Consider the following 19636-nt stretch of genomic DNA (forward strand, 5'->3'; position numbering starts at 1 on the left):
AGACAAGAAGGGATGGATGCCTGAAACAGGATGGTGGCTGTGTGACAGAAGAGAAGGGGACAGATATGAGAGCTGTTACAAAAGTATAAGTAACAAGACACAGCAAGCAGTTCATCAGATATACAGAAGAGGGGATACACAAAATACACACATTGTATATATTTCTGTATATACATTGGATATACAAAAGAGAAGGAAAAGTCAAGTTAGATTGTGAGAGTTTGTGAGCCTGAGTGACTTAAAGGATGGGGGTACCTTGGGCAAAGTAGAAATTTAAGAGGGAAGATAAGTTCATTTTGGACATAAGGAGCTTGGAATATCTCTGGGATGTTTAGGTGTCAATATCCAGCAGGTGATAACATTGGTGATGTGAGCCTGGAATTCAGATAGTCAATTGCCGGCACTCATTCACAGACTTTCTAAGTTAGTAGAACCTGCCCAAGCTTATACTTCCCAGTACAACATTCAAGAACTCAAGTCTCCTCCATACTACTGAGGCATTACATTGGGACTCTGGCCTTTCAGTAAACAATCAGAGGAAGGATAAAAATTTCTAGCCTCGGGAATTACATCTATTATAGTCACCAAAAAAAGGAAGCCATTTTGGTACTGGCAAAATTGACCTCATACAGAATAATACCACTAATATTTTTATTTTATCTGCCACTTTTCTCTTTTGAACTTAAAAGTCTGAGTTGTTTGTATTTTCTTTGAGCCTTAGTCTTGCCAAGTGTGGTGATCAGCAACTTTACTTAATCAGACCAAACCCCCTAGACTCCTAGCTTTATTAGAAAACATCACTAGTACCTGACAGGGGTCCTCTGAAAGCAGTAACTATTAACTCTCCACCCTGGGCAGATAAATCAATAAAAGTTAACAGAATATAAAACGAAGATACCAAGTTACAGATTATATAAACAAAATTCACTGCTACTTTTGAGCATCTATTACTCTAGTGACTTGCTCTGAGCTACTCTGGCAGATTATTCACTGAAGATGATGCTATAAATGATTTTCTGAAAATGACAATAGGGGCGATGCCGTGGAGTTCTCTGCCCTGATTGTAGAAAAAATAACTAACACAGAAATAGGCCATTCACCAGTTAAGAAAACTCCTGGGAGCTTATCTTCTCTTGAGACATCGAATTATAAGATAGGCTACAAAATTTTTTTTAAAAAAATTTTTTTTGTGAACTTCTGATGTGGCACATCTGTGTAAGGTGCACAGTTCTTTGGGCAGGCTAACCTATCTATTCTTAACACTGCACTCCATTTAAAAAATGATAAAAGCTATAGATAACCTTTATACTTTGCAATGCCTTTTATGCCCTTTGAACCTTAAGTTTCTCTCGAGTTATGTGCCATTCACATCAAGCGTCTTTTACTTCTGGAACCTTGAAAAGGGGCTAAGAATTTATTATATTAATATAATGGAGCTTCACTATCACATTCAACCATGCATGCAGAAAGAAAACCAATTGTCTTTAGAATGGTGTCAAAATTGGTTGTTTGAAAAACAACACATTCAAAGGAAACAAGATATCAAAATACACAAGTCTCATTCTAGAACTCTATTCACTCTCATAGGTTTTGCGGGTATTGTCCTCAAGAATCATTGTAGTCTATTTTCTTATCTTGAAAATCTAAGCTCCAAATGCACAAATACTATAATGCAATAATTTAGGGGTGGGAGGTAGAGAAGGGATTAAAGTTGTCATATTCAAATTATTTATTTTTCTAGAATGTATAGGTGAAATATTACCTGATCCACACTTCTGCAAATTAATCATTTATTGCTATATTAAAGAGCTAAAACATTATACAATGTACCAAGGTGTGTGTATATATACACACTCTTTTCTTAAGCCCTCCTTGATAATGACACTTTGTTTACATATGTGTGTATGCATATATATGTGTGTATATATATACACACACATACACATACATACATACTTTCTTATGCCCTCTCTGATAATGACAGTTTGTTTCTTTTTGGGGGGAGGGAGGACATTGGAGAGGTGTCTGTATGGGTGACTATATGATATTGCATAGGGTAGGAAAAAAGGCTATTAGCTGGCTAGGCTTTCTCCCCAGCTCTGCTCCCAGATAGCTGGATGGCTTAGGCAAATTGCTTCTTAACCACCCTCTCTGGCTCTTCACTTTTCTCATCCACAAGAGGAAGGGGCTGCACTAGATGAACTTCAAGGCCCCTTTCAGGTGTAACAATCATTCTAAGTGCTTTCCAGCTGGGCATTAATGAGAGTCAGGATGCCTGGTGGTTCACATTCTGAAAGCCTAAGGAAACTCTTAGGTAAAGCAGTAATTAGCTCTGAGGTTGATAGTACACGCCCAGGAGAGTTTATAAATCATAGTATCAGAGAGTTGTAGAATTTTAAACATAGAGATGATAGACTTCTGCTAGAAACGACTCCAACTCTTTTTTACCAAAAAAAAAAAAGGCTTACATTAGTTGCTGCTTTTCTATGAGAAGAAAGGAATTTAGCTTTCATATGTACTTAGGGAAACAAGTGCACCTAGAAAACTGAGTGTGATTTGTGAACCTGCATGACATTTTATCCCAAATCAACAAAACACTCTCCCTCTCAGGATGGGAATGTACTCCCCAACATCACTGTAATGGAGATTATCCACCAATCTTAAATATGAGTTTTAATCTCCAGTGAGCTTATAGGCAGGCTAAAAGTGTCATAGGTTTTCAGGGGTATCTGTGGGCCACCACATTAGCCAATGAGATTTCCATATATAGAACGTATCATCGAGGTCTCCAACACACAGCTAGGAGGCAAACACACAAAGATAAGTGGTAAAAGTTTACGGTAACTCCACAAACTTACTTTGGAGGTGATGCTATTTGAATTATCTGAAAGGTTTCAGGTGATGGTATCATTATGCTCAAGAAGATGGAAGATACATGTAGATAATATTTATTTCCCTTTCTTCTGAGGATTCTGGCTTCTTACCTTTTCTCCAACCAAGTTCTCAGGACAAGGAGTTGAGGCCTATCAATACCCATTTCAAGATAACTAAACAGACTTGAGGTCAATGCCTGCAAAACCTATGAGAGTGAATAAACAGTTCTAGAATGAGACTTGCATATTTTGATATCTTCACATTTCCTTGGAATGTGTTGTTTTTTAAACAACCACTTTTGACACTTTTCTGAAGCACACTGGGTGGCAAAAGGCCATACCTATGACCCCTTTATAAAAAGGAGTTGGGTTGATGGCCTCTAGTACAACATAAAACGTCATGTGGATGGGCTACTTTTCAATGTGAATCAGACTTAGCATGCTACTTTCAATCATGACATATCAGTATACTTTGACAAAGAAATGACAAGTTGAAGACAGGCAATTTTGGGGAAAACTGATATTTTTTTTAAAAAGCCTTTGGTTAAATTGCTATTTTTTCTACTCTGAAATCTTTAAATACCATTTCCCTTTGTGAGGAAATAATGTTGTTGTGGTGGTTTGTCCATTTTTGAAGAGGACCAATAATAATCATGGGGATAATGTAGTGACTACACAAATGTACAGGTGTATTTTGGTGACCGCTAAAAAAAAAAAGGATGTCCCCATCCTTTGGAGGGTAGCTTTTTTTTTATTCTTTTGATGTCACAGAAAAATGTCATATGTGAAAGGGAGGAAAAAAGCTATTTTGTTTTTAAACTTGTTTTTTGTTTAAGCAACATAGAAATTGAAACATTCTTCTATTGAAAGTAATAACCACACCCTTTCTAAAATTAAAAAGAAATTGAGAAGAAGAATGCAAAACTCAAAGCTTGGGGGTTAGTTAAAACATTACAAAGAAAGCCAGAAAAGAAAAAAAGATCCTCATTTGCTGGGTTAGTAATGCACTGGTAATCAGCCAGCCTGAATAAATGTTCCTGAAAACTCTACTGGGAAGCTTTTCAAAGTCTATCAGCAATAAAAAAAAATTCAAGCTGTTCATCTATTGGGATATACTTTCTTTACTATTGATCCAGCTAAGTGACTTTTCTCTTTCTCTTACTATACCTCCTGTAAATAAATATGCATGCATATGCATAAATGTATATATACAAACATACATGTGCATATGTGCATGTGTATTTATATGTGCGTACGTATGTATGCCCTTTGTGTATGTGTGCATACATATACACACACAGGTTACTGAAAGCCATGACAGTACCTTTATATACATATATGTATACATACAATACACATGTGCATGTACACGTACATATGCATGCACAGGGTTTTCAATAGCCAATGCATGCATGTGTACATGTGTACATACATGTGGGCATATACATATATGGATATGTGTATATGTACATACAAGCATATATACACACACAAGTACATGCACATACATGCACACAATACATTAGCTTTTAAAAGCAATGACAGTACTTTCATATGCAGATGTGTGTATACGTGTGTACATGTATACATATGTGTATATAAAAAAACTGACAAATATATGCATACATGCACTTAGTCTGGAATTATATATTTTACTTTTAAAAAATATTTTTGCCTTACTTGTACCATTTGGTAAATAATGCTCTCAAACTGACTCAAAAAAATTATCTAAATGATCAGCTTGTGGTTAAAAAAAAGTCCTTGTTCCATACAACTTTTCATCTCAGTGATTTTAAAGTTCCTTCAGTTCCACTGAGGTCGTTAACACTATATAGTTTTCCATCTGCTGCTCCTCCTATTCTGAGGTAAAAAAGATATAAAGAAAAAATGATTAAGATTATATGATCAACGGACCACACTGTGCTTTGTCGTTCTCCTTTCAGCATCATGAGCATGACTATTTCTGTTCTAAGAAGGATGCTGCCATTCTCTTCTAAATGTTGATGTAATTCCCAACATAAATAAGGAATGAAGCTGATACTCTTCACTGAAGCACAAACGCCTTGTCAGGTCTTTAAAAATGAAACATGTCCTTGACAAAATAAACAAAGATTAAGCTTTTCTGTTTCTTTAATGCCTGACATGGGAATGTTTAGAGAATCATCATAAGGAGCTGGTGCTTATGGACCAAAAAGATACTGAAGTGCAGAATGTGATTCAAACTCCCAATGAAGCCATCAGGGACCCCACTATCCCCCTCTTATTTCCATCTTCTAAAGCACAGATTAGACTTCTTTTTCAACTAACAAAACTAACTTACCCATCATTTTAGTCCTTCAGATAAAAACTTCTGAGTTAAGAAGGTAATAGGGAACACTGGAAAGGGGAGTGATTCTGGATTCAGAGGATATGGGTTCAAATCCTGCTTGTAATGGTTACTACGCATGTGGCCTTAGCAATAACTCGACCTCCCTGGGTATGAGTTTTCTCATCTGCAAACGAGGGAGTCCAACTAGAGGACATCCAGGATTCTTTCCAGTTCTAGATATATGAGCCTATGACCAAAAGTCAATTACGGAAAGACAAGCCCAGGAGCCCCCAAAATAGCAATGACCTCCAGACTGCTGGCCCTGCTTTATCAGCCTCTGCACTCATCATCCCAGGGAACAATCCTCTTGGAGATACATGCTGACAAGTCCTTCTCCAAATGCCACCAACAGGCTGCTGAAATCCCAGAAAACAAAGCTCTCACCACCCAAGTCCTTGGCACTGTCAAATGGGTCAATGTTAGAAAATGGGTAACGGTTTTTAATTGGTGGAAATGGCACCAAATAAGATGTGTTACAGACTGTTTGGGGGATGCATCATAAGGACCACAACTAAGCATTTCTACCTTACTTGTAGCTCAAACATCCTGTATGTGCTGCCTCTCCTATTAGAATATGAAGTCCTTAAAAGTCAGGATTGTCTTGCTTTCCTGTACATACCCTTAGCTCCTGGCATAGTACTTTGTACATAACAAGTGCTTAATAAATGTTTTATTTCTTTATTCAATCATGATCTCATTTCCTTTTCGATCTCATCTCCAGGATACAGGGCAGTTCTAGAGTCAATTTCATATTTTCAGAGTCAACTCTAATATGTTTACTTCTTTTTCTTCCTTTCTTTCCCCCTATTTGAAGCACAGTCTTCTTGATATTTTTACTGAGACAGTAAGCAGCACAATCCATTTTCTAATGTTATAGGAATATAGAATTTAAAGATGAAAGGAAAGTTAGAGACCATTTAGTTCAACCATTTATTTCATGGATGAAGAAGCTCAGGCTGAGAAATAGTAATGATTTGCCCATGGTCACAGGGAAACAGGTGACGGACAATTTTAAGCCCAGTCTTCCGCCCGTCCACAGCCTTTTTTCTATCTGCCTCACTTAAATCCAATGTCCAGACATCACTCTCATGATGTCATTGGTCCGACTCTTTGCCATCACACAAATCACTCCATATTGTTGTGCATTCTTGAATGTCTCCTCAAATATTGTGTTCTCCAAAATGATGATGTTTGTTTTTACTGGAGACCCAAAAATGCAATTTTCTTCTGTTTAGAGAACAGGGAAGGACCCAGACATATTCTGAACAATGAATGAAAGCAAAAGATGGGGAGGATTCACTTTCAGCCACAAACACTAGTGAAAGTCTTCAGGGAGGTATCAATGTTTCTATGTAGTGTGTTAATGGAGTATATAAAACTAGAGGAAAATTTGTGACTGTTCTTTATAGTAAATATGTCCTATGCAAATATTTTTGTTTGTTTAAATGTAATCTTCCCATCATTAAACAAAACTATAATAGTAAAGGGGGAAAAGCATTATTTGTTTTCATTCATACTGATTTAGTTCTGAAAAACAATTATCATGAATATTTAGAATACATAGATTTAACTTTAAAGAAATTTCTCTGTCTCAATCTACTCACCTGCAAAAACAAGGTCATTGCTTCACTATCGACCCTAGCCTCTCTCAGAATAGTATTTTACAGCTTAAGGAAATAATCACTTCCATATTTTTATGGGAAAGGCTCTATATTAATGAAAGGTCATTACATTCGAGTGAGCAATTTACTACCAGAGAGAGGGCTCGTTTTACTCAAATATACTACTAAGAAATACTTAGTCTGAGAATGTTTTAGAAATCCAGAATCATTAGGGAATTAATATCCTAAAAATGAGAAAATTAAATTATGCAAGAAATCATCTTTTGAGAACTTAAATAACTGTAGTTGGTTATTTAAACAAAAATGGAAAATGGAAGGAAGGTAGCTCAAGGCAAAATTTGAGCAGCAACAAGGAGGCTCCGTGGATGGAGGACTGGGAGTAGAATCAGGAAGAACTAAGTTCAAATTTTAGTTCAGATACTTACTAGCTGTGTGACCCTGCGCAAGTCATTTAACCTCTGCCTCAGTTTCCTCATCTGTAAAATGGGGATAATGATAGAACTTACTTCCCAGGGTTGCGGTAAGGATCAAATAAGATACTTATAAAGTACTTAGCACAGTGCAGAGTAGCACCTATATTAAAGGTTAGACCTGTTTCAAATAGCATGGTCCTAGGAGTCATTAATTATTTATAAAACTAGAACCCATACTCTTTTAAGTCTACCAAGATGATGAAGTTTTGTGAATAAAGGCCTTGAGAAAAATCTGCTTTAGAAAAAGTTATAAGTTCATTTAATTTTTTGTCTAACCAAAACAGTTACAAACAAAAAAACTTTGGGAATAGATTGCTTCAATTCCTAAACTCCAAACTAGATAAAGCTAATAGGGGTAGGAGGAGGAAGGGAAAAGGAGAATAATCAGTATTTATCCCACAAAATGCAAGTTCCTTAGGCACAGAGAGTGGACAGAGAGTGTTTCATTTCTGCCATTATAACTCCAGAAACTAGCCCTAGTACCTGGCACATAGTAGGTGTTTAATAAATGTTCACTGACTGAGGCTGTAAGAGGCCTTTCTTGATTTCCTTCTCCCCAGTACCTAAAGCACCTTATATTCAGTTTGTATAAATTTCATATAGACACTTATTATTATTATTATTATTACCACCTAACATTTATATAGTGCTTACTATGCGCCAGGTACTATGCTAAATGCTTTAAAATCATCATCTCACTTTATCCTCACAAAAACCCTGAGAAGTAGACGTATTTTCCAGATGGGAGAACTGAGGCAAACATCGATAAGTGATCTCCCCAAAATTATACAGTGTGATCTTCCCTTAAAGAACATAAGCTCATTGAGGGCAGGACCTGTTTCCTTTTTTTATTGCATATCTCTAGTGCCTAAGACAGTGCCAGCCACATTTAAAGGATAGGGATAGGGACAGGATGCGCACCTGTGACTTCACTGGTGCAGGATATGCTAGGTCAGGAAATCAGTTGAGCACCTTCCCTGCAACTCTTATCATTGTCTAGAGTGATGAAAAGTTAAGTAACGTACCTAAGATCTCACCACCATATTGTTGTCATTGGCCAGAACTCGAATTAATGTCTTCCTGACTTCAAGTCCAGTCCTCCATGTGTTATACCTGCTTCTCAGGGCACAAACTAGGCACTTAAATATTTGTTGACTGACTGATGCCAGTACTGTTGTTCCCTTTTACCAGTATCACTACCATGGCCGCTGGTAAACTCTTTTATAATCTCCACTGAGAAGGAAGGGGATAGTGGATGGTCTTTGGTTTTCCTATCAGTAAAACTCTAAATAAGCTGAACTGTTTTCCTTAAAGGAAGATGGTAATGCATTCATTCAAAGGAAGGAATAATAGAGAAGTCAGAGATCCTATAGGTGAACCTCATCTAAGGTGTTCACTGGGTCAATGGAAACAAGATGCCAATTTGGGAAATGTCATAAATGGGAAATTAGCCAAACAATATTAAAGTATGACTTCACGTCTGGGCTCAGTTATAGGGTATTAAAAATGTCACAGAGAAACAACATTAGACAGAACAATTAATATGTGGTATGCCTGTGGTGCCGCCCATTGCAAAGAGCCGTTAGATGCCTTGGGGCTATTGAAAACACATTATCCAGTAGCCAAAAGTTTCCTCTGCGACATCACCCCACTCAATATTCTAGAACAATCTGATATGTGAAGGCTGATATAAAACAATTCAATTTCAGAAGCAGAGATAAGAAAGGTTCCAAATGGCTCTTGCTGCAAAATGAATTATAGGGCAATATGTAAGATCAGAGTTCCTTCTTTCAGTGTAGGGTTGAGAAAGGATTTATTCAGACAAATTGATGAGAATAATCTGCTTCTTGATAGGAACATTGGCAAGGCCAGCTCTATGACTAAAGAAGAATTAGGTAGTTACGCTGAAATCAGGAGTATCAACATTGATAGAGCAGGGCCTTCCAGCTCTTGTACAGACAATACCCCTCCTCACCTTTGATTAACAGAGTGTAATATAGGTAAAGAGTGAAAGCCCAGGTCTAAGTTCTTATCACAGACCTGTCTTTCTTAGTCTCCTTTTATCTATAAAGTGAGGGGACTGTTAATAGATGATCTATAACTACCTTGTATTTGTCTTCCCCAAGATAATGTAAGCTCCTAAAAGGCAGGAGCTATTTTATATTTGTTTTATTTTTTAACTTCCTAGCATGCTACTTGGCATACAATCGGAACTTAATAAATGCATGATTTATTGATCAACTGACTGACAAAGATCCCTTCTAGCTTTAAACAGTCTGTCTTGCTTTATAATTCATAATGCTTCCTTTTTTCTCTCTGTGTCCAGTGCTACATATCATATTCTTTTATATTAAAGTAAGTTAAGTAAGTTAAAATTCATTCTACTCTGATGGCTTTTGGGGGGATTTCATGTTGTCCCCTGACTTAAATGGAAGCACTTTGGCTGACTAGTGGAATGTGATGTGCATAATGGTGCGTGACAAGTGAGAAAGATGAGAGAGGGTCCATCATCTCATACCAGGGGATCAGAAGGAGGTCTTAGATCCATACTTCAATTCAATGGCCTAAAGGAACTGCCACACAATGAAGGCAGTAGAGGAAGTATTAGAATTCAAGCATTTAAACCTCAGTTCCTATACTGATGCCTTGTGATGTGAGCAAATCTATTCTCTGTACCATTCTGAATTGAGAAGATTAAGATAAAAATCAGATTTCACTGAGAATCTAAAATGGCAGCTGAGATGCTTAGAAGGTGATTATTTCTAGCGTTTAGTACAGTGCCTGGCACATAGTAGGTACTTAATAAATGCTTCATGACTATCATTCACTGATTTTCATGGAATATCATCAGAAGTGTGATTTTTTAAAATTCTCATATAAACATTATATTTACACTTTAATATGAAAGCCAATACTTTACACTATAAAAAAAGCCATCACACTACTGAAAATAATTAATTTTTACTTAAGAGATCATACAGGGCCTGTCTTTGTTAATTCTTAAATTGCACTCAGCAACCCATCAGGACCATCTAGCCATTTGCCTCGCCATTGCCCCACCTGCCCCCATTTGGAAGAGTACTTACCCACCCAGTCAGACCTTCAAAAGTGCATTTCTCCCAGTCCCAATGAGTGTCAATTCAAAGAACACTGGCTCTGTTGCTAAAGGTTCTAGATTCAAATCCCACATCTGATACTACTGGCTATCAGCAGTGTGTTGTTATCCTTGGCAAGTAATTTTTCTTTCTGGGCCTTGGTTTTCTCATCTGCAAAATGGAGGACCTGGACTAGAAGGTCTCTGAGGTTCCCTACAGCTCTAGATTTACGAGATACTGGAGTGGTTTGCCATTTCCTTCCCCAGCTCATTTTACAGATAAGGAAACTGGGACAAACAGGGTTAAGTGACTTGCTCAGGGTCACACAGCTAAGTATGCCTAAGGCTAGATTTGAACTTAGGAAGAGGAATCTTCCTGAAACCAGACCTGGCACTCTATCCACTGTGCCACCTAGCTTCCCCCTATATCTGTTATCTCTTCTTATTGTAACTTCCTTGAAGGTAGGGACTAGCAATGCTTTTTCATTTATTAAGGATATTTGAACACAGTCACTGTTATTTTCAGTGGACCCTGTATAAGTCACTGGTTTGTAGACAATCTAATACTGTACCATGAGCAAGGGCTAACAATAACAATGAGTGTGTGCTAAATCTCACTGATTTAGGGACTACATAAAAATGTAGACATGATCTCTAACTTTTAGCAACTTCTCTCTAAACCCTCTCTGGGTGCTTTACAATATCAGAGTGTCATAGAGCATTTGCAGTGGCCCCTGCCATTCTGATGTAGGTAGCTAATTGCCTGATGCACCATGATTCCCAAAATGCCTTTTTAAGGAAAACAGTAAAAACCTACATCATTGACATATTTACTCAGAAAACCACAAATATGCATATGTATTAAATAACTCAAGAACTTGTACTTTAAAGACCCCCATCAATAAAAAACTGCTTTGAAATTACAGGTGGTCTATGAGTATCACAGTATCTATAGACATAAATGTTACACAGAGACACATACACAAATGTGTGTGTATACACACACACATACATATATATACATATATGTATATACACTCACATATTTTATATATGTGTGTGTATATATATATATATATGTATATAATGTGTATATATCAAAAGGGAAAGCTGATATTCCTTGTTTAAAAGATCTCATAAATTGAAATGTTTTTAAAAATGGAGATTCATTGAATTTTAATATCTGGAGGGAACCTTGGAGACCATCATTTCTCTTAGGTTACATATCAGAAGACAAGAGTTGATTCATGTCTTCAACCCAAGTGCCGTGAACATATTAGCTTGTCAAAAGCAAATATTTTTTGATGATGCTAGACAAATTTGTGTGTGAGTAAACAGATTTATATTGAGTTGTAAAGATAAGTGGAAACTGGAGTTATGCTGTGTCAATGCAAAGAACCAAGCTTGTGTATAATAGTGAGAATTTACCTGTCCAAAAGGCGGAATATATTCTTATATAAATCTTAGACTCAGTTATTGCAAAAGTTCCTGTCAAGAGGACCTTTCTTTGAAATAGCAAGTGGTCATTATGTATTAGTGTATCTATGTAGGCACATAAACCATTACATTATAAAGCTTATTTTCATTTATCTGCATTAAAATGGCAGATAATTTTTTAAAGTAATGATTAAAACATTTCCATTGGGAACTATTATACACATCGTCCCCAACATATTTGCTTTCATAATGATGCTAAATCTCAGAGTCCTCATTTGTAAAATGAGGCGAGTGACAAGATGGCCTCACTGGGCCATTACAGCTCTAGAGCCTGGATCCTATGTCCCTGGAGCACCTCTTTCTGAATGAAGGGTGGAGAGCTCCTTTCCATTTAAGAAGGGTGCCCAAGGCAGCCATCTCTTCAGTCCCTATGCCACTATACTCCTCTGGACTACTCCATCAAGCCCCAGCACTAGGTAAGCAACCTCCTTTTAGCTTCCTTTTGTGGATGGCAGGGATCGTCTTTCTTTTTTGTATTTAAAGTCCTTGCTTTTAGCATGGTGCCTGGCACATAGTAGGCACTTAATACATATTTATTGATTAACTATGCTCCCATGATGCTTTGTTTTGTTTTCATCTAAACCTGTGTTTTCATCAAGAGTCAGGAACTCCCAGTGTTGAGACTCAACTTGCCCATGGTCAAACAGCTCCAAAATGTCAAAAGCAGGACCTGAAGCCATGTTTTCTTAACTTTAAGGTTGGTCTTCTATTCACTAAACCAAGCCACCATCTCCATGCTTTGTTATGTTCATATTAACACTAACATCGATATTCAAATGAATATTCAAAGACTCTACCAGGAACATGTTTGATGGTTGAATGAACATCGCTTAGTATTAAAAGAAGTCCCCAAAAGAGATCACTCTCTCCTTCAGGAAAAATTCTACCCTGACAAGATGTATTTACCCTTTATTGGGAACTCCTCTAACATACAGAGCTAACACCGAAAGAACGCTTCATTTATTTAAGGCATACCACATAATATACTTACACTGCCCATTCGAGTTTTTCATTCTTGATGGAATTGTAGAGAGCCTGAAAAGAGAAGAAATAAAAGGGGATCATTCTTCTCATTTTATTGCCTTTAGAAGAATTCAGTAAACAAGCCTAGCAAGGCAGAAATGAGAAAGCAAGCAACCTCCTACAGAGCCCAGACACTCATCACAGGAACAGGCCCAATTCATCAAGAGCCTACTGCCGCCTCTTACCAAGAGCCTTTTCATGAGGTCAATGGCAATTCTGTGAGTGGGTAAAGGGGCACAGAGGGGAAGAAAACTGTAAATAATATGTATAGAAAAAAATAAAACTTGAAAACAAACTTTCCACAGGGTAAAAAAAAAACTTTTTATTAAACATGATGCATAATACTGTTTCCCCCACTAATAACAACAAAAGGATCTGCATTGATTGAAAGTAGACTGTACATTCTTATTTTCTGCCCAATTGAAAAGGTACCTTGCTGATAATTCCTGTAATGGTATCTGTATAGTTTCACTATGTAACCAACTCAAAAATTAAAATTGGGAGCTCACAAGTCATCTGGTACAAACCTTTCATTTTCTCAGCAGAGAAGAAAAACGGCCTACGAGGTTAAATAATTTGCCCAAAGTCTCGCAGGCAGCATCTAAAAGAGGCCACAATTTTAAACTCCTATGATTCCAAATCCAGTATACCTTCTACTTCACTATGTCCATTTTCAAAGATGAGCATAAAAATTTTATATATAAACTAATAAGATAAAGTTAGATGGAAAGAAAGAACCAAGACAGAGTGAAAATCAGTAGCAAAGTCTCCTTTTGAGAGGTGAAATCTCTGAAAAGTTCACAGTCACCAATAATCTTGAGTAACTTGACTTCACACTGGATACAATTTCGTTTGGATTAGACATAAGGCTCATGTGGTGGGAAGGGTCCATGGAGCCTCACTCATGGGAATGACAAGCGTTTGGTGGAACAAGGCAGCTCAGAATAAAATGTGACAATATTCCATAATGCCACCGTCTTGAACCTATTCCAAGGCTAGGCCTATTAATCTTCTCAGCATGGAACAGTAGTAACGTTTTGGAATTTTAAAAATTCAAAGTAGAAAGAGATGTGCAAAAGGGGGCTGTGGGGGAAGAACGATCAGGAATATCTCAGGATTTATATCCTACCTTCCCACGAAAGATGTGTCATTCTCTATGTCTTATGGATTTAAAAGTAAAGTTTTAAAATCATAAAAGTATACCATGAGTATCCTTGGTCCATGAACCTATAGCAGTGCCCACACACTGTCCAGGATTGAATCCAATGGAGTCAGCTTACCAGAAACTTGCCACTTTGCATTGGTAACTATAGCTGATGATTAATTCAATTTATGAACATTTATTATGCACCTATGATATGCAAAGGTACAAGGGACAGATAGAAAAATAAAAACCAAACACACTATGACATATTTATGACTACTTACTAAGAGGGAAGTAATTCATGTGATTGCCAAATTAATCTTGCTAATATACAAGTGACCTAATCAGGTCACTTCCTTGCTCAAACATTTTTATAGGCTTCCCCCCATTAATTTTAGGATGAAACAAATATCTTAGCCATGCATTTAAGATTCTCAACAGTCCAGCTCCAACATTCCCTTCTAGCTTCATTTTACGCCACTGCTTTTCACATCATCTCTGCTCCAGGCAAAATGGACTGCTAGCAGCTCCCAGATCTTGACACTTCCTTTGCCTGAGAGGGACTGGGCATGTATAGTTGGTCAAATGGGTAAAAGGATGATGTGTTTATGTGGCACACCCCACTAGCTAGTGACTGACAGATTGGATATTTTCAGGAAATTCTGAAAAGGGCAAAGAAAAGGAATGTTAGGCAAGGCACCAGAGGATAGCTATCTTTAAGAGGGCCCAATTATTTGACTCAAAGGTCATCATGGACTTAGAAACTACAATTGTAAAAAGACAGGTCATTAACTCTGCCACCTAGCTGCCTAGATTCCACAAACTCAGTTATTAGACTCAAATAAGGGATCCTAGCATTATCCAGTCCAACTCCAACTTATAACTTTGGGGGGGGGGGGGCCCGGGAACAGCTCTTGTTGGGGTAGGTGAAGTGGGGGTGGGGTCGGGGGAGACAATAAGGGAACAGGGATGAGGTACAAAGAGAGCGAGTAAAAATAAGATGGAGGGAAATTCCCAAATGGTAATTCTAAGTTTGAAATGTAAATGGGCTGTTTATATCAGCTCTCTCTGTGATGGAGAAGAACTGGAAACTGCAGGGATCCCCATTAATTGGGGAATGACTGAACAAGCTGTGGTATATAACGGTGATGGAATATTCCTGTGCTATAAGAAATGATGGGCTTAATGATCTTAGAAGGGCATGAAAAGACTTGCACAAAATGATGAAGAGCGAAATGAGCAGAACCAAGAGAAGATTGTATACAGTAACAGCAATATTGTTTTAAGAATGACTTTGAGCAGCAGTCATTTTGACTATTATAAATTCAGAAATTATTCACACACACACACACACACACACACACACACACACCCTTATGTGTGTCTAATGGTAGCCATCTCAGAGTTGGGGGGGGGGGGGAGGGAAGGAAAAAAATTATATGATAACTTTGTTGTATATTTGGAGGGAATAGAAAGTTGTAGATGGGAGATTTGCAGTTTCATGTGCAATCATCTTGGAAATGCTTGTTTGATTCCATGAATTGAAAATAAACTAAATTTTTAAAAAATAACTTACGGAGTATTATATCCCTGTTTATGTCATGTTATGTAGTATGTCCCTCATCACAATATGAAAAGCCTAAAATTGTTACTTATTCTTGCCTGCCCTTGTAACATTAGCATCATAAAAGGTTGCAAGGTCCTATAATTCTCTATTAGTAGTTTGTCTAACTTAGTAAATTTTTTTTGAAAGATGATGCCTCTATAAATGCATTACAAGAGAGCTAATAATAAAATAGGAACATCACTAATTTTAATAATTCTCTAGATTTCCCCTTGAAAGCTGGAGGCATTATTCAGAGAAATGTTATGTAGAAATGATTTAAAAAAGAGAAAAGAAAAGCAGCTAGCATGTATATAGCGCTTTAAGGTTTGCAAAGTGTTTACAAATATCTCATTTAATCCTCACATCTCTGGGAGGTAAACACAGTACTATCATCCTTGTTTACAATCTCAAGCAAAGAGAGGCTAAGTGATTGGCCAGGGTCACACAGCTAGTAAATGTCTGAGGCAGGATTTGTACACTCATGCCTTGCTGCCTCCATGTCCAGCTCTATCCACTGCAAAACCTAGAGAAAGGGGATAGGGTCAGTAGAGAAGGCTATTCATCGAAGGCATAAAGTAGAAGTCAGGCAGACAAGAAAAAGGAAGGCTAGTAATGAATAAATGAAAGCAAACAGCTGAAAGCCACAAAGTCACTTAAAAACTTAGTAAATATTTATTAAGCATCTGTTAAGTTCAAGGCATTGTCCTGAGTAGCTACTTCCCATAAAACATTTACAATCTAAGGGGAGATAGGATGCGTGTAAACATAAGTAAGGCACAAGGTGGGGATAACCTGATGGAGTGCTCTAAAAAAATTTGAGGAGGGCACAATCACTTTCAATTTGGATGAATCGGTATTTAAAGATCTTGAAGCATAGGAGAATTTTAAAAGGCAGGGATGTGGGCAGAGTATATTTCAGCCATGGGATATAGCTAACACATACAAGAGATAACTAATATTCCTCTTTGCCTGAAATATAGATTATATGAATGGAGAGAGAAGGTAGCAAACAGCCTTGGAGCCTTAAAGACTTGGGTTCAAGTCCCAGCTTTGACACATACAGGTCATGTAACTGTCATGTGACAGAACCTTTCAATGTTCTAGTCAACTCTAAGACCCCTGAGTTGAAGATAAAGTCTCAGCCAGCATTAATAGAGAGGATTTCCTTACCTGAGAATTCCCTTCAGCAATAGAAACACAGCAATAAAAGCATCTATCCCCCATGCAATGAAGGGGAATACCATGAAATTATTCCATTAAACTGTAAACTCCTTGAGGGCAGAGACTGTTTTTGTTTTTCTTTGTATCCCTAGCACTTACTTCATATAGTACCTGGCACACATGCTTGTTGAATTGATGAAATAAGGTGGTAAGACAATGTTCAGCCTTTAATGTGACATAAAGAGGTTTATACTTTATCCATAAGGCAGTAAAAAATAATTGACAATTTTAAAGCAAGAATGTAACAGGGTCAGACCGGTACATTCGAAAGATTAATTTGGCCAATATGTTACGGGTAGATAGGAGAAGGGAGAAAGCCTGCAGTGAAGGAGGCTAGTTACAAGGCTATTAACAATAATCCAGGTGAGAGGTGATAAGGGCCTCAACTGCAGGTTTAGTGGAAAAGAAGAGGCAATGTGACAGGATGCTCTGACAGGGAGGACATAGGATGTGATGACTGACCATACTAGGGAGTGAGGGAAGAATCAAGTCTAGCTCTAAGATTTCAAGCATGGATACTGGAAACGATATGTAATAGTATCTGTGCTCCCTTCAATAGTGAGATTGTCCCTTCCTACTCTCAGGGACCCATCCCTTATAAAAAAGATTTTTTTTAAAAGGAAAAAAAAATAATCAAAACCAATAACATAGAAAAAAGTTCTATGTGACCTTCCACACAGCTGACTGTCCTGCTACCTCCTCCATTTGCAAAGGATCAAGAGGAGATGCTTTTCCACATCTTGACCACAGCCTGTTCTTTATAAACATGTGGTTTTCATTTTCAATTGGTCTATAATTATTCTTTCACTTACATGATTGTAGTCATTGTGTATATTGTTTTTCTGGCTCTGCTTCCTTCATTCTACATCAGTTTACACCTTTCCAGCTCCTCTCTATCCATCATTTCTTACAGCACGATTCCAAGTTCTTTTCCAGAATAGTTGCACTGATTCAGAACCACCAATAATGCATCAGCATGCCTGTCTTTCAACAATCCCTCCAACACAGACTGCTCCTACCTTTTGTCATCTTTTACAATTTAGTGAGTATGAGGGGAAACCTCGGGGTTGTTTTGATTTCTATTTCTTTCATTTTTAGTTATTTGGAACATTCTTTGATGTGGCTATTAATACAGCATGCAGTTCTTCTTTTGAGAACTGTCCATATTCTTTGACCACCTGTCTATTATTTTAGTCTTTTTATCAAACACTTAGCATATACATATTAGTATACATGTGTGTATATATGCATATACATTTATATACATATGTGTGTATACCTTAGCATATATAGCATACATACAAGTTGTCCCAAAAGATTTAGTGTAGCTTTAAAGCTATTTTTAAGTTAAAAAAGCTTAACACTTCACTAAAACTTTTAGGAAATCCTCTGTGTGTGTGTATACACATGTGTCTATATGTATATATACATGTAGATATGTTTATTTATGTGTGTGCTCAGCATTTAACATATATATGCATTAAGCATTTAAGATATTACATATTATTACATATATGGCTAAGCATTTGAGATATATGTATAAATGTCCATTTAGGTATTTTTTTTCCCAATGGACTACTTCCCTGACGCTAGTGGAGTTAATTTTGTTTGTGCAAGACCTTCTCAATTTCATGTAACCAAAATTATCTATTTTATCTTTGGTAATTGCATCTATCCTCTGTTTGGTTAAAAATTCATTCCGTACCCATAACTGTGAAATGATATATGACATGCTTCTATTCTAATTTTGTTATGGTATGATCCTTAATATTCCGGACATGTATCCACCTTGAATTTATTGCGGAAAACAGTATGAATAAGTTGTTGTGCAAAGTGCTTTTAATAACCCCAAGCTTCTCTTTTAAAAAAAGGTTTATCTTTTGACTGGGAAGATACAATAGGCAGCCAATACATAAAAATATAGGAATCTGTGAAGGGAGAGAGAATTAACAAAAAGCATGAGGAAAAAGAAGAAGGAAGCAAGTGAGGACAAAAAGGGAGTTTGGGGAGCCAAAGAACACAGTGGAAGGGGTTAGAGAGGACAGGAATCAAGCAGGGATAAGCATAAGGTGGAGAGTTATACTGGAAGAAGGAGCAGAGGAAAGTGATAGGCTCTGAGTGACAGGCATTAGAAGATCAGGGGGCTGGAATGTTAATTTTAAGTTGGGAGGGGTGGAGAATATCTTAATTCCAAGCTTCTAATTGCAATTCTGTTACACGGCAGCACTTTCACAGGTCCCAGGTGGTGAGCACTGGGCTTGATAAATACAGAAGTACTGCCTGAGCCCCAGCTTTGCACATCCTTTCCTGGGTAAACTGTTGCTCCTCTCTGATTTACTGTCCCCGGGCATATGTTGAATGCTACTTAAGGAATGGCAGAAGCAGCCAGGTACTTTGCAATCTTCCCCCTAGGACGATGGTGAGGGTTCATAGTCTTGCCTGCACTACATCTTCCCCTGAAGTCTGCATCATGGGAAACAGAAGCTTACTGAGAGCTTAGAGATTAAGGCCTGCACTGCATCCAGACATTATCTGACTTCAAGGCCTAAAGTGGCTAACTGGGCAGTTAGTTGGTATGATGGACAAACTAGAGTCTGGAGTCATGAAGACCTGAGTTCAAATTTGGCCTCAGACACTTATAACTGTGTGACCATGGCATAAGTAAGTCACTTAACCTGTCTTTACCTCTGTTTCCTCACCTGCAAAACGGGGATA

The 19636-nt window shown here is 37.4% G+C and overlaps 1 protein-coding gene across 1 annotated transcript in view; it reads right to left on the reverse strand.

Annotated features, from left to right (window-relative positions):
* Nucleotides 1–19636, reverse strand: part of PSD3 (pleckstrin and Sec7 domain containing 3) — a 451252-nt gene that overhangs the window by 113798 nt on the left and 317818 nt on the right. The window contains exon 9 of the mRNA XM_036751348.1: nt 12919–12962. Coding sequence (XP_036607243.1) covers nt 12919–12962 — 44 coding nt within the window. The remainder of the gene's footprint in view (nt 1–12918; nt 12963–19636) is intronic.

Source organism: Trichosurus vulpecula, chromosome 3 (assembly GCF_011100635.1).
Source record: "Trichosurus vulpecula isolate mTriVul1 chromosome 3, mTriVul1.pri, whole genome shotgun sequence".
Taxonomy (NCBI): Eukaryota; Metazoa; Chordata; class Mammalia; order Diprotodontia; family Phalangeridae; genus Trichosurus; species Trichosurus vulpecula.